This window comes from Dermacentor andersoni, chromosome 6 (assembly GCF_023375885.2).
Source record: "Dermacentor andersoni chromosome 6, qqDerAnde1_hic_scaffold, whole genome shotgun sequence".
Classification (NCBI taxonomy): domain Eukaryota; kingdom Metazoa; phylum Arthropoda; class Arachnida; order Ixodida; family Ixodidae; genus Dermacentor; species Dermacentor andersoni.
In genome coordinates, this window is record NC_092819.1 from 64,251,995 (window position 1) to 64,266,149 (window position 14,155).

Below are 14,155 nucleotides of genomic sequence, written 5' to 3' on the forward strand. Positions count from 1 at the left end.
AACGCATTTGTTAGTATGCTATTACGGGTGTAAACACGCCTTTACTCGAGTCCAGGTATATATCCCCTGTTCTCGAACAGAGCGCGCATGCTCCTTAACCTTATGAAGTTAAAGACACTGCGAGGCTATACTCCTGTTTGTTATCTGTATATACTGTGTAAAAAACTTCCAACACGAAGACTCACCTGACAGGCATGCGGCGGCTTCCTGGACAACGCTCACGTTTTGCGGGAAATACAAGGTGGCATGTTTGGCCTCCAACCCATCTCCGCAACGTCGGGCAACCTCGGAGGAGTATAGCTAACGGACCTCTCTTTTCCCAGTACAGGCCCTGCTCGACCTTATCAAGAGGCCGTCGATCTTGTCGAATGAGGAAGCAACAGGTCCGGACTTTGGTTTCTTATCAATAAAGTTATCTGTCTCTCTCTTGTTGCCCACCTACTTATGTAATTACAGCTTCGATATGCACGAAGAGAGCAGACAAGCCCGCGTATTACACAATGCAAGTGCATCAGCCATGGTTACCGACAGAAGCAATGACGGAACATTGCGCATAAATGATGGTGATGATTTGTAATGGCATCCCATTAGAAACGGGGCGCCAAAAAAATAGTCACCTACCCTGATTGAGTTAATCAGGGCCACTCTCTTGTACTCGTTCGAAAAGCCGACGTTCGGTTTCGTCCCACGCGATTGTCCAGGTCGCGCCGATATCGCAGCATAGGCCAATCTAGGCCAATTGGGTGAGGCGAAACCGAACGTCGGCTTTTCGAACGCGTACAAGATAGAGGCCCAGGTGTTATGTACATTTATTGTATATAATCTTTTATTTTGCCTATCTCTGATTGATCTTTTCTCTATTCATTTAAAGGTCCCTGTATTGTTCAGTTACATATACCCCTCTAACGATTGCTGTTCTAACAATCTCTTCCACGCTATTTTTACACAAATACATTAAATGCCTCTTGCTTATTTCGACTGCCTGACCATTTAATATTCCCATACGCTTTGTATCCCAGGGCTTCTGGAATGTGGACGTTCCCTAAACTGTTCTTGCTGTGTGAATATCTTGGCATTCCATTACCATATGCTGAGTCGTCTCCAGACTTTTGCTACAGCAGCCACTGAGAAAAATAAGCGCCACCTACCGCAGTTCTTGTGCTGCAGAGCTGGGCGCTTCCCGACTAGCCACTGTGGAAAATTCGTTTGCGCCGAACGCTCGACTACCTGCACCGAAACAATGGAGGACGGCCAGATGGTCATTGCCGTTACGGAGCCATTAGGGATTTACACACATGCTGCGACAAGTGTCATTGCTGTTATTTTGTCAAGGCTCAGTAATTTACGCTTCCGCCCAGTAGCTTTGTCCTTCTCGAAACCCGCTAAAACAACAGGGAAAATCCACGGGTTCTAGTAGAGAGCAACCATTGAATAAACGGTCACGCTCAGTTACAGGAGTCATCTTATCGAAAGGCATGACGAGGGTGCGGCACATGACATCTGGCTAACTCAGCTTATTAAGCGCACAACTTCTAGTCCATTGATAGAATCATAGCAATTACTCAAAGTGATACTAACAGCTGCTTAGTATCACCCGCGAAACCCTACAAGCTGCATCACAGTGTTCGGTTGCAATGGTTGCCCGGCCACTGTGACATGCATGGCAATTGTTCATGCTGACCTCCTTGCCGGCGTCGCACATGGCAATCTGACGGAGACAAATTTAAATGAAGTTCTCGAGAAAAGACAAGACGACTCCAGTGTACAGTAGCGCGACGTTCACAGCATTCCGTGTGGTTTGATGCCAGTTAGGCTCCAAGTGCCTTACACTAACAAGCTTAATAAATGCTGACTTCTCTTGCTAGACTCACCGACGTATTAAGTGTGCAATGTTCCTGAGGACTTACAGCATGTTTTATGCGACAACAGTTGTTCCACATCAGACAGACACTCACTGAAGGCTGCGCTATGTTTGTATACCGGTACTCGAGCTTGAAACTGCCGAACACTATTGACCCGTGGTGAAACACTGTTTGCGCACTGCGCCCAACGAAAAAAGCTTCTAATAGTTTTGAAAACTACACGCCTCCTTGTTCCTTTATGAAGTTTGAGTGTGTGTGCAGGTCTACAGGTGCATGTGCAGTTTGTGTGTATGAAAACTACATCTTTTTTAAGCTACTTCGCCTGTATACTTTCGATGAACGTCAGCCGACCCGGCGCAATAAAATTAAATTCGCAGAACGCACTTCACGATGAATGTCGACGTTAATGCGATTAGCACTGAAGTAACGTAGGGACACACCACACTGCCACCACTGAGACGCGTCATGAAATCAAAAGTTGGACGGCAACCCGTCTGGATGGGAAAGTACGTGAAACACGCGGAGCGAAGCACCGACCAAGAAATAATTGGAATTTGATGACATTTCGGCTCTCATAAACGTAAGCCTCGTTCACAACAAAAAACCAGTGACAGAGACGCAGCGCATTTAAGCATACATCAGCACCTCACGCTATAGGAACGAGTCGCTGTATACATCGTCGGAAGTGTCCCGTCATTCTATTCAATGCGTGCGCCACGGCCTGAATATGCAGAGGTTCTAGATGCAGGCGCGATGTATAAGTGTCTTTTCCTTAGTGTTATGACAGCGTCATTGTTACCACTGCGAGTGCTGGCAGGTCCTCGGCTGACATCTGTTCATCTTTGCCTGTTCGCGCGTGACACGATGCTTGTTCATTTAATATGTAAGCGGATGTTTACCGCGATTTGCACGGCCGATAGAACTACGAACCTTACTTTGTGTATTTATCTTATAATTTGCTAGCGCTATCACTTCTTCGCCTTTCAGGCCGAACTGCAACATTTTGTTGTTGTTGTTGTTGTTGTTGTTGTTGTTGTCGTTGTTGTTATCACTCCATTCTTTTGTCACCGAAGACCTGGAGTAGCATGCCAGGCCATCAACCGGCCTAGCAACTCCAGCTTTTTTTTTTTTTTTTTTTCGTTAAAAGCAGGATATGTCTGTCTCTCGAAGCTGTGCACATTGGTGAAGGCACTGTAAAGCACTGCATCAGTGCTCTCTTCTACAACGAAGCTGCTAGCCTTCTAGTCAGTCATCATTTTTCGTTGCCCGCGTGGGCGGTTTTGCTGAGACAAAAACAAACGGCAGCTGTAATGCGCTATGTTTGAGTTTCCGCGTGACAGATATCATGTTTTTTCGTATATTTGAATGACGATTCTACGCTATCACGTCTGCAAGTTGTGCGTAAGTCGTATCCTACGAATTGGCTGAGGCCTCCATTTCGCTTTGAGAAATTCATAAAGTTCAATAACGCACTTGCGCTATAAGGGGATCTATGCTGCACTAACGGCTCGGCCACCGATTCATATAACCATCCGAAGATAGATTTGCATTTTTCTCTGACGCATCTTACTTTTAAACATTCACTTATATCAACAATGCGCTTGGCGGGGGGCCTAGAAGAATGATGATGCACGCTGCACTTCGTGACACGTGCGTGTGGGCGTGACGTATACGTCGCTTGTGGTGGTGGTGGTGTGTGACGTCGGCAACAGCTTCGCTGTACATTCACTTTCACAACATGGAATGGCGGCGGATTTTTTTAATGATTATTATTTTATTCCGTTTTAGCACAGCGTCACTTTTACGCTCGGCCCAACTGTGATTTCGCGCGCCGAGCCAGAGCATGGAACAACGCGTAGACTTCAGATTTTTGATTAGCGCATTCCTGCCGCGATGCTATAGCGACGCGCTCTCAGCTTGCTTGCGATACAATCGAGAAGCCGAGTTAACGCGCACTTCGCGCTCCGCTAAATCGGTTTTAAAGCCGAGCGAAGGAAGCGTTCTGTATACGATCCGCTGCTGTCACGAACGTTGTGCGCGCGCGCATTGTCATTCCCGCTATGCGGTCGTGTGCAAATTTGACAGCACACACACACCGGTGTATAAGCGGCGAAAAGCGTAAGCCTCCTGCTATAAACTCTCTATTGTAACGGCACAGTTTTCAACACTATCGCATCGCAGCGTATCCTCTTGTTTATATATATGCTCGCAAACCGACGCTACGTGTCATCGGCAGGCGGTGGTGCACACGTCTCCCGGTGTCGCAGCAGTATGATTTCATTGAGATACAACTAGCATTCTCAGACGAAGGGATACAGATACACTCGGCTTGGAAAGAAGGCGAGCGCTGCCCAGTTCCGCTTTCGGTCGGCAGGCATCAGAGCGCTGCGCTTACGGCGTGTAGGCCGAACGCATGTACGCACACACGCATAGGCGCTCGCGCGCGCGCGCGCATGGCGATAGCAGCGCGCAGCAAGCTGGACGAGCTGGTTACGTGCAGCCGCTGCCGCCACAAGACACGACCCGGAGCAGGAAGGCGGTCGTTCATTAATTGCCATTAAAGGGGAGGAAGACTGGTCGACGCACGCAGGGGAGGCGCCTATGAACCTTGCCGGCCCGAACGGCCGGCTTACACAACGCAGGGTGGGGGGAGGTGAGGAGAGGGGGGGCGGCTAGATATGCGCTCGCGGCTCGTGAGAGGCGTGCATATCTACGAGGAGCTCTTCCTCTTGCTTCCGCTGTTGTACTACGTGCCGTCGCTCTTACACTACACAGTGAGTACGCGGTCGTCTATGTCTACGGCGGTTACAAAATCCCGGCCTCCCGACAGATGTAATGAAAAGAAGGAAGAAAAAAAACATTATAGGTAAGGTTGGTAAGTTTGCGGCGCTCTGTAAAACGCAGCATGGTCTTCGAAAATCAGAGGGTGCAGTCCCGGCGCGGATAAACGCAGATTGCGGAAGAGAAGATTGGCGGTTTGTACTTCATAGTCAGGATAGATAAACACATGTAGAATATGCGGCTGATGAGCCCTGAATGTGAGATTACGGAAGAACGTGAGCTTACAAGAGCGGTAGCAGTGACGTCATTTGCTTTACAGGCGTTTTATCAAGTCAGTGATATGTCTCGAAATGTGAGACAGAGTTAAGCACTCAATGATGCACATCGCGAAATTACCATAAAAAAAAAAGAAGCTACGGAGGAGTAAAATTTTTTTAGTTTCTTCGCAAGACCAGCATAATAACCTATAGCTGCTACGGTCGTAGCTGTTGGGTTGAATATTTATGGATATAGTTCTTTATGGGATCCTTCCTCTATTCAAGATGACGCCGTTATGGCGGTCGTCTATATCGCAATGCTTGAGCTGAAAATTCCAGAAACGCGCCAGGACTGCCTCAGAATTTCGTATTTGGTTCCGTGAGAGTAAAGCGAGCGGACTTACCGTTGACCCACTGTCAGCTCTTTTAACAGTAACCACATCTGTAGAGCACAGCTCCGCGGAGTCTCGCGCGGCGCCCGCGAGAGGGCCACTGCTGACCAAAGAGACAGTGCGGAAGCATAAGAATGGATGGTTGTCCAAAGTACGCTATATATAGCTGTCACTGCTGCGCACTGCGGTGAATCTGTGCACTTTGGTGAAGCTTTGGTGAAGCTGCGCACAGCTGTTCTCAATTGAGGCTTCTGCTATGATCCACATTTACGCCACGGGTGACGTCACTTCTTGCAGAAGCCTGATGATACCGCCGGAGACATGCATAGGCATAGCAAGCTTGTGCGTTCAAAGAAGACGCGAAGCAGCGCTGTGGATAGATGATAGCTTATCATAATCATAGAAAACCAAACTGTACAACTGCACTGTTATTAACGTGTATGTGTTTTCCGAACGCCAAGCCGACCCGAACTTCTACGCATTTGTCATCTCCGACAAAGGAGCATTAGGCGAAACAGCTGTTACACGTGGTTCTCCTTACGAGTAGCGCATTTCCGCATCGAGAACTGCAGATAACGCGTTCAGAATCTCTTCTTTCTTAACGCGATCATTATCCTCACAAAACTTGGTACTCCACGTGGCTCACTTCGCTGTGTGTACTTTGATAAACAGTGGTCAAACAATGGACGTGGCAGCGAAGCCAACGTTTTGACAAGTTACCTTGTCTTCGGCAGGTCCAGATGAAGACGAGTTCACTTGTTGAAACGTTGGATCCAGGTATACTCCTCGTTGTATCATTACTGATCACTTCGAGCCTCCATCTTCCACTCGGCATCTGTCTTGTTCGTATTCATGTGTGCAGGAGTTATCATGCGCATTTATATGTGTGTCCTGTGTTTGTTCTTCGCTCGAGTGCTTGAGGGTGACGGTGCGGATTTATCTAGCACTGCAGATCGATTGTTTACTTCTCCACCTGTCGTTCTCTTCCCATAAGGCTCTACCAACAGCGTCAGCAAATGCATCCCTATCCATCCACATCGTTGTGCTTCACGTGATTCTGGGCTGTGGTAGTGTGCGGTGATCGTAACCGGCTGCCATTGTCTGTAATAGTTTCTGCACTCTTTCACTCTTTCTATTTCTTTCTCTAACCCACCGCAATAGCCCAGTGGCTATGGCGTTGCGCTGCTGAACTCGAGGTAGCAGGTTCGATCCCGGACGTGGCGGCCGCATTTCGTTGGAGGTGGAATGCAAAAACACTTTTTTACCGTGCATTTTATTGCACGTTGAAGAACCTCAGATGGTGAAAATTGATCCGGGGCCCCTCACTATACGGCGTGCCTCATAATGAGATCGTGGTTTCGGCACGCAAAACTCCAGAATATATATATTTTTTTGTATTTCCTTCTCATCATTCCACCACCCCTTTCCCTCTGCCCCAGCGCGGGGTAGCATACCAGATTTTCCATTCTGGTTAACCTCGCTGCTTCTCTCTTTTTCTTTGTTCTTTCTCTCTCAACGACACATAACACTACATCGCCGCAGTCACAGGAATGTACTGTACATCACAAAAACAAACTGGACAAGAACAAGCCCTGCTCAAGCATTGATCTTCGTTCCGAGTTTCATTCCTCTTTCTTTTTTTCTTTAACGTAACAGGCCGCGCAGTAGCACACTCCATTACAGAGCATTGCGTCGCCTCACGAAGCCAAGCCTGCATTGTGTGCTAGTGCGGACTGTCACATAAGTGTAACAGCGACAGGTACCACTGGATCGTGCTAGTATGGAGACATCGCTACGACCTACCTACACCACGTGCGTAGCAGTTGCAAAACAGAAACTCGCAAAGGACACAAACGTTCAGCGCGTGTCTGCGTGTATACCGACACTAGGAGTCGATCGCAAGCGCCGCGACCAGCTCGCAGCTGCCGCGCCGCATGGAGCCGGTGTCATGCGGGAAGCCGTCGCTTCGCTGGCGGTGGCCGACGAGGGGCTGGCGGCGGCGACGGCGGTGGAGACTTGCGTCCGCACGCGGCAGACCCGGTTGACAAATCGCAGCGCGCGTCACGACACTATGCAAATCACTCGGGTGCAGAAGAGTCGCACGCAACAAGCGAGCCTCGGCAACTGGCTCCGTCTCGGGGCGGCAAAAAAGAACATCGCAGCGGGGAATCAGGTTTTTCGAGTCGACCTGATAGCGTGCGCATAGCAGCGACAGCGTCAGAGCACACGCGACGAAGATCTTTCGGGGCAAGGGCCACATGCTTTCTCCAGTTTCGCGCAGGTTCACTTCGCGGAGCGTGAACGAGCGCATGCAGTCGAAGTGCCAATTTCATTCTTTCCGTTGTTTTATACCGTCTCCCAGTCCTGATTCACTGTTATACACTAGAGTGCTCCCCGTTCAAGCAAGGAGTGTTTGTAGCCGGTGAAACTGCTGCAACAGCAGATGAAGCAGCACAATTCGTTTTTCTACCTTAATTGAGAACTGACACAGCCCGACATTTAAGCAAGCTAGCACACAATATGACGATCCAGGAGCGTTGCTCCTTTGATATCACACACCGTCGTTTGCATCTACTCGACTTCTTTATACGAATGTAACTGAGCCTGTTATCTGGCCTGCCTCGGTGTGAAGAAGCACATTGCAAAGAGTTTATTTTTGGTGTTATGCGTATGGACGACTCTTCTAGTACTCAGCGCAGAAACATGAGACTAGACCGACTTCTCTTGTCCGTCTTGTCTAAAGCTTTTACTCTAAGAAAAAAAATAAAACTGATAAAGCACTACTTTCTCGCTTACGCCTGGGTGTCGCATTCGCCAACACTTACTAACTCTTGAAAGCAAACACCGATATCGCCGACTGAAATGCATGTGGCTGTGAGGAAACCGTAGAACGCCTGATACGCTACTGCCGTTTCTTTGAAGATGAAGAGCTTGCCCTCCGCAGCACTCTAAATCAGCTAAGTGGAACACCCTTCTCTCTCAACAAGATATTGAGACCATGGTTTCGCATATCACAGCCGCAGAAAGCCAAAAGATCGCTGCTGCGAATCTTCAAGGTAACCGGATTGAGCGACCAACTGAGACAGAGCGGGGAATTCCAATACGTCGACTTCCATAGCGCACATCAATTCTTGACTTTGTTCCGTGCTCTCAATATTTTTCGCTTCTCCTCACCCTTAGTGCAGGGTAGTCAACAGGTCCAGTCCTGGCTAACGTCTTTGCCTTTCATTTATCCTTTTACCTGTTTATCGTCAACAGGCACATTGTCAATTATGTAAAATTAAGTTACATATCGTCAAAGGCGACGTATTGAAATCGATGTTGAGGACCGACTGTTGATTGTTCTCCCTCCCCGTTTCTTTCAGTTTTAGGTAGTTACAAGAAGTGTGCTAAAGTCATTGAAAAAAAGATATTTTGAAGAAAGACGAACCAAATTTTCGTTACATTTTTAAAAAACTAAATACTCCACTTGTTCTCGCTATTTTATCACAATCTGCGCCACTTATTTGGTCTCACTTCCGTATAGTTCTCCGCTTGTTTGCCTTATCTGGTCAAACTTCCCCGTCTTATACGATGGATTGCCACTTAGTTCGGGATCGTCAACCCCACGCCGCTCTGGCGACTTTGCAGGTTATTATTCAAGGTTGCCAAAGGTGTCACCGATGTACAGTGTAACGCGAACAGGGACATCTACGCCTGCCTCCGTACTACTCCTAAACGACATGTATTGGCGGAGCCTGGGGACGCTGTGCAACTAGGTAAAGAGCTATACATTCATTAGCGTTCATGGAACGACGCACAACAAAAGAATTCACAGCGCGAGGTGTCGAACTGGAAACAATCGAGCGCATCAAGTAAACTGCTTTTATTTGTTTCCACACAAGGGGCTTCATTCGTGCTGCCTTTGGCACGTACTTTCCATCATAATCAGCTTGTTTGTGCCCACTGCAGGATGTAGGTCTCTCCCAAGCGATCCCAAATTACCCCCGTCTTGTGCCGTCTGACACCCCACCTTATGGTTGCAAATTCCCCATACTTTGATCCCACCGCCTAGTTCTCTGCCATTCCCGACTGCGCTTCCCTTTTCTTTGCACCCATTGTGTAGCTCGAATAAACCATCGGTTATCTGCTCCACGTACGCGTTGCAGTTTTACATGTCCTGCGCAACTCAGTTTCTTTCTCTTAATGTCGACTATAATATTGATTACCTCCGTTTGCTCTTTAATCCACGCCGTTTTTTTCTTGCCTCTTAACATCACGCCAACCATTTTCTTTAGATCGCTCATCGAGCGGTTCTTGTCTTCACGAGCTTCTTTGTTGAGACACCTAACGCCGCCTGAACACAACGACGCGAAACTATCACCTGCTGCTACAGCTAACAGAGACACTGTTGCTCAATGCACTGGGCAATCAGGCAGTATTGCAATATCGGAACACCTGAGAGAGATGTGGTGCTGCTTATGTGCATAAACTCTTTTGTGATACTTTTATAATTCGCTTTCCTTGTTTACGATTTCTCTCTATGTGTATTTGGTGCTAGGACAGCCTCTCGTTTGTACGGCGTTCTTACATATACAGGTTGTCCCACACAACTTGAGCCAATAATTTAAAATTGAAAGGCGCGCCGTAAGCGAATTAAACTGATCGCATACTTTTCGCAATAGCCTATAGTAACTCAGACAATTTTTGTTTCCCCCATAACTCACTAATTAATTAAGTTTATTTACCTAACTTTCTAATTATTGGCTGAGAACCCCAAGTATGATAAGCAGTTTTGTAGAGCACCTTCAGAAACCACTGATCGAGTTGTTTCCTTTACGATACGTCTCACATAGTCATTTCTTTTTTTTTTTTTCGGGTCGCAAAATAAGCTCGCGAAACATGAAAAAAGCGACGTGTCAGAGGGTTCGGGCAGTAGTATTGTGCTGCTCTCAAGCGTGCGTTCGGTGAACAAGGTCGGCTGCATCGTGACTGGCGACGAGGAAGCGGCAGGACGTTCTTTATCTCATCGGCAGCGCTCGGCCAGGAGCATGCATTTTCGCCGTCATCCGACGGGAGCCGACCTTGTTCGTTAAACGCACGCTTGAGAGCAGCGTGATACCACTGCGCAAGTGCTCCGTCACGTGGCTTTTTTCATATTTCGCGGGCTTTCTTCGCAGCCCGGAAAAAAGGACTACGTGAGACTTATCGTAAAGGAACCAACTCGATCGGTGGTTTCTGAAGGTGCTCTACAAAACTGCTTATCATACTTCGGGTCCTCAGCCAATAATTAAAGAGTTGGGTAATTAAATGTAATTAAATAGTGAGTTATGGGGAAAAAATGTCTGACTTACTATAGGCTATTGCGAATAGTATGCGTTCGGTCCAATTCGTTCCGACGCGCCTTTCATTTTTAAATTCTTGGCTCAAGTTATGTGGGAGACCCTGTATATATTTCTGGCTACACCGAGAAGTAGCCAGAAATTTCGAATGTGAAGTATGCCAATGCAGAAAAGCTGTTGACCAGTTTTCTTTTTTTCCAGAAAAGAAGCAATTTTTGTTCGACACGCTCGGGCGCGTGATATGAAATTCGGCAGCAAGCTTTTTCCGATGCCGCTCTTATGCAAAGTGTTCTATACCTGGATAAAAAGCAGTGCCTTTTCGGACACCCCCACCACTGCAGTCTTCTTTATTGAACAACCTACAGTATAGGTGGCCGCACACCCGGCCTTGTAGTTATTGCTCACTAGTCGCATGACCTGCGCATATTACAGAGCCCGAAAACGCAGTACAGGTTTTGATTCCTCGACTTCTTCAACGCCTTCTGGGAGCGAACACGGCTCAGTGCTTCCAGCACACCTCCAGAAGGCATCGCGACTTGTCGAGACGGGTTGTGTAGCGGCGGCGGGCAGAGACGAATGACGTGTCGAACTGTGCAGCACCGCATCCCTGCAGGGTGTGGCCCGCGTCATGTTTAATGCATAAGCAAAATAAATAAAACAAAACGAGAGCAATGCTTGGATTTCCTATACGACACCGCCATAAATCCTGCGCATCGCAGTTTTTCTTTTTCTTTTTCTGTTTCTGCATCTACTCACCGTGTGTTTTTTTTTTTTTTCTTTCTTTGCAGCAGACCGACTGCACTGCATCCTCGACTACCGAGCCTGATAAGTCACCTTCCGCCGCAAGACGTGCCGAGTTGCGAGAAGTAAAACAAACAGGCAAAAAAATAATAATAATAAAGACGGAGAATACAAAACAATCAGAAGACGAAGAAGCGAAGTCACAGACTTGCTTTCCTTCTTGTCATCCGGCGTCGCTAGAGTGTGACTCTCGACTCAGACACGTGCCTGCAGTTCTGTAGCGCTGCTCCGGCGTTTCGCGGCTTTGGCGTGGCGTTACGGCGTGCACCCCTCCTCGCACACCACGTACCCGTGTTCGTTCCCATCATCTTACTTTCGCGGGTGAGCCTCGTTCGCTTCTTGCTTTATGTCCCGCATCGACGGCGTACATCACCTCGGCGCGAGAAGCCCGCGCAAATGCTCGCGTTTCCGGCGACACCCCGGAGCCGGCGGTCACCGCCTAAGCGTCAGTTTTAGGGTGGGCTTTGGCGCGCGCCGACTTTGCCCGAAAAAATATATAATAAATGGAGTGATTGGTGCGCGTTTCCGGTGCCAAGTGGCGTGTCGAGTTCGCCGTGCGACGTGGGGGGTGGGGTGGGGTGGGGGGATGAGTGCGGATCATACTTTGGAAGGAAAAGCACCAGCCTTCTCAGCCCGGAGGGTGCTTTACTGTGCCATAGCAATAGGCACCTCTGTGGGCCTCCATATGAGTAATTAGCTAACCCATCATGGACATATATTGATATTGAATGTCGGTGCTAGCGTGGAAAAGAACGGGACACAGAAGTGGGGGGGGAGATTACGGTGTCTAGGGTCTGTGTCCACAACAAAAGTTCCGGCAGAGCCGATCTGACTATGGATGTCGACGTTAAGGCTATTACCATGGAAGCGATGCAGCGAGACACCCCCACATCGCCAAACGCGTTTGTTTTAATTTAGTGTAGCTGACTTCAATTTTTCGTTGCCCAATTTTTTTACTTCTTGCCTTTTGCTTTGCTTGTCTTTCTGGGCAGTGGCACATATCCATTCTAGAGGATTAGTCAAGAATGTTCGCATACCTAGTGTCACGTGCCAAATTGACGAAGAATACCGCGATAAACAAGGGCAGAAATCTTAAGGGACGAGGAAGAAACACGACACGAGCTAGCGCGGAATATACCGGGTGTCCCATTTAACTTGGACCAAGATTTTAAAAAAAAAAAACAAGAGCTCTAGAGAAATCGTACCGACTGCATAGTAGCGGCAGTCATGTGTACTTACAGCCAGTATTTTTTTCACCACGAAGTATGAATTAATTGATTTCAATTAGTGAGCTTTTTAATTATTCCTTGAATCGCAAACATGTCAATTACAAAGTTGTAGGCCACTTTAAATAACCTCCGAATCGAGCATCTATTTCGTGCTGAAGTGTGCCTGGTTGTTTCTTCCATACCCGCCGTGGTTGCTTAGCGACTATGCTGTTGGGCTGCTAAGCACGAGGTCACGGGATCGAATCCCGACCACGGCGGCCGCATTTCCATGGGGGCGAAATGCGAGAACACCCGTGTATTCAGATTTAGGTGCACGTTAAAGAACCCCAGGCAGCCCAAGTTTCCGGAGTCCCCCACTACGGCGCACCTTATAATGAGATCTTTGGTTTGGCACGTAAAACCCCATAATGTTCCTTCCAAGAAAAAACAAAAGCCCGCGAAATACACCAAATACGCGAAATATGAAATAGATGCGCGTTCGTGCGCCGCTACTCAAACACCTCCAAGCAACCTTTGAAAGATATACGGCTGCATTCGATCACACTAGAGTGTGATCAAGGAACCCGTACGGGTCCCGAAACATCTCTGTGTTATTTTCACCTAGACAAGGTCAGTGACCGCAACTTCTTCATCATCATGTTACCTGACCAGACGAACTTTCGTCGAACTCTTGACTGCATTCGTTTATCGCCGCGTCATACTAGGCTTCGTCATGTAGGATGGCTCGAGAGGTTTCGCGACCTAACTAGCGTGGTGCGATAAGCGTCAGCATCTGCCGACGCAAGAATGTTGTGCTCGATCATGACGCACTCGGGATAGCTTTAACCTTCGCATATCACGAAACAAAGCTACAAAAAGAAATTCAAACAATGTTTAAAAATAACTGCGCAAAAGAGCACAAAAACGAAAGAAAGGCAGCTCTCGGAAGAGAAAAGAGCTACTCAGGAGGTTACTTAAACAAAAAAAATAAAAAAAAACCACGTAAGGAGTTTCAGCCGCGCACAAAGAAACATCCAAACGTGCAACTGGTTTAACCATTTGCCCTTTCTGTCACGAGCTCCGGAAAAGAGGCAAGACAAAGCAGCTTTTACCTATTTCTATCTTTGTTCCAATATTCTTTTATGTAAGGATAGGATGACATCATGAAGGTGTCTTAAACAGTCACGTTTTACACCAGTTTTGAGCGGTTGTTTTCCACTGCCACTTATAGCCCGTGCTCAAACAGGTCACCGTCTGAAGTAATACAGCACTTGCTTCTTTCCAACACTCGTGCTGCTGCAGCTTTGACCAACGACGCTGGAATCTCGCGGCAGATTCTGCTTATTTTTGCCTTTAAGGCATCTGGTGTGGTAGTTTCGCTGCTATACCCGCGATCTTTCCCGCAGCCCCAAAAGAAGAAATCCCGCGGTGTCATGTACGGCGACCTTGCAGGCCAGGCTACAGGTCCGTGCCGGCCTATCCACTGTCCAGGAAAAAGCTTGTCGAGCCACGCTCGCGTCTGACTTGCGCAGG

At 47.9% G+C, this 14,155-nt stretch overlaps 1 protein-coding gene across 1 annotated transcript in view; it reads right to left on the bottom strand.

Annotated features, from left to right (window-relative positions):
- LOC129382496 (uncharacterized) overlaps nucleotides 1-14,155 on the bottom strand; it is a 244,060-nt gene that overhangs the window by 183,625 nt on the left and 46,280 nt on the right. The window contains exon 3 of the mRNA XM_072288932.1: nucleotides 1,149-1,227. Within this exon, the coding sequence (XP_072145033.1) occupies nucleotides 1,149-1,227 (79 nt within the window). The remainder of the gene's footprint in view (nucleotides 1-1,148; nucleotides 1,228-14,155) is intronic.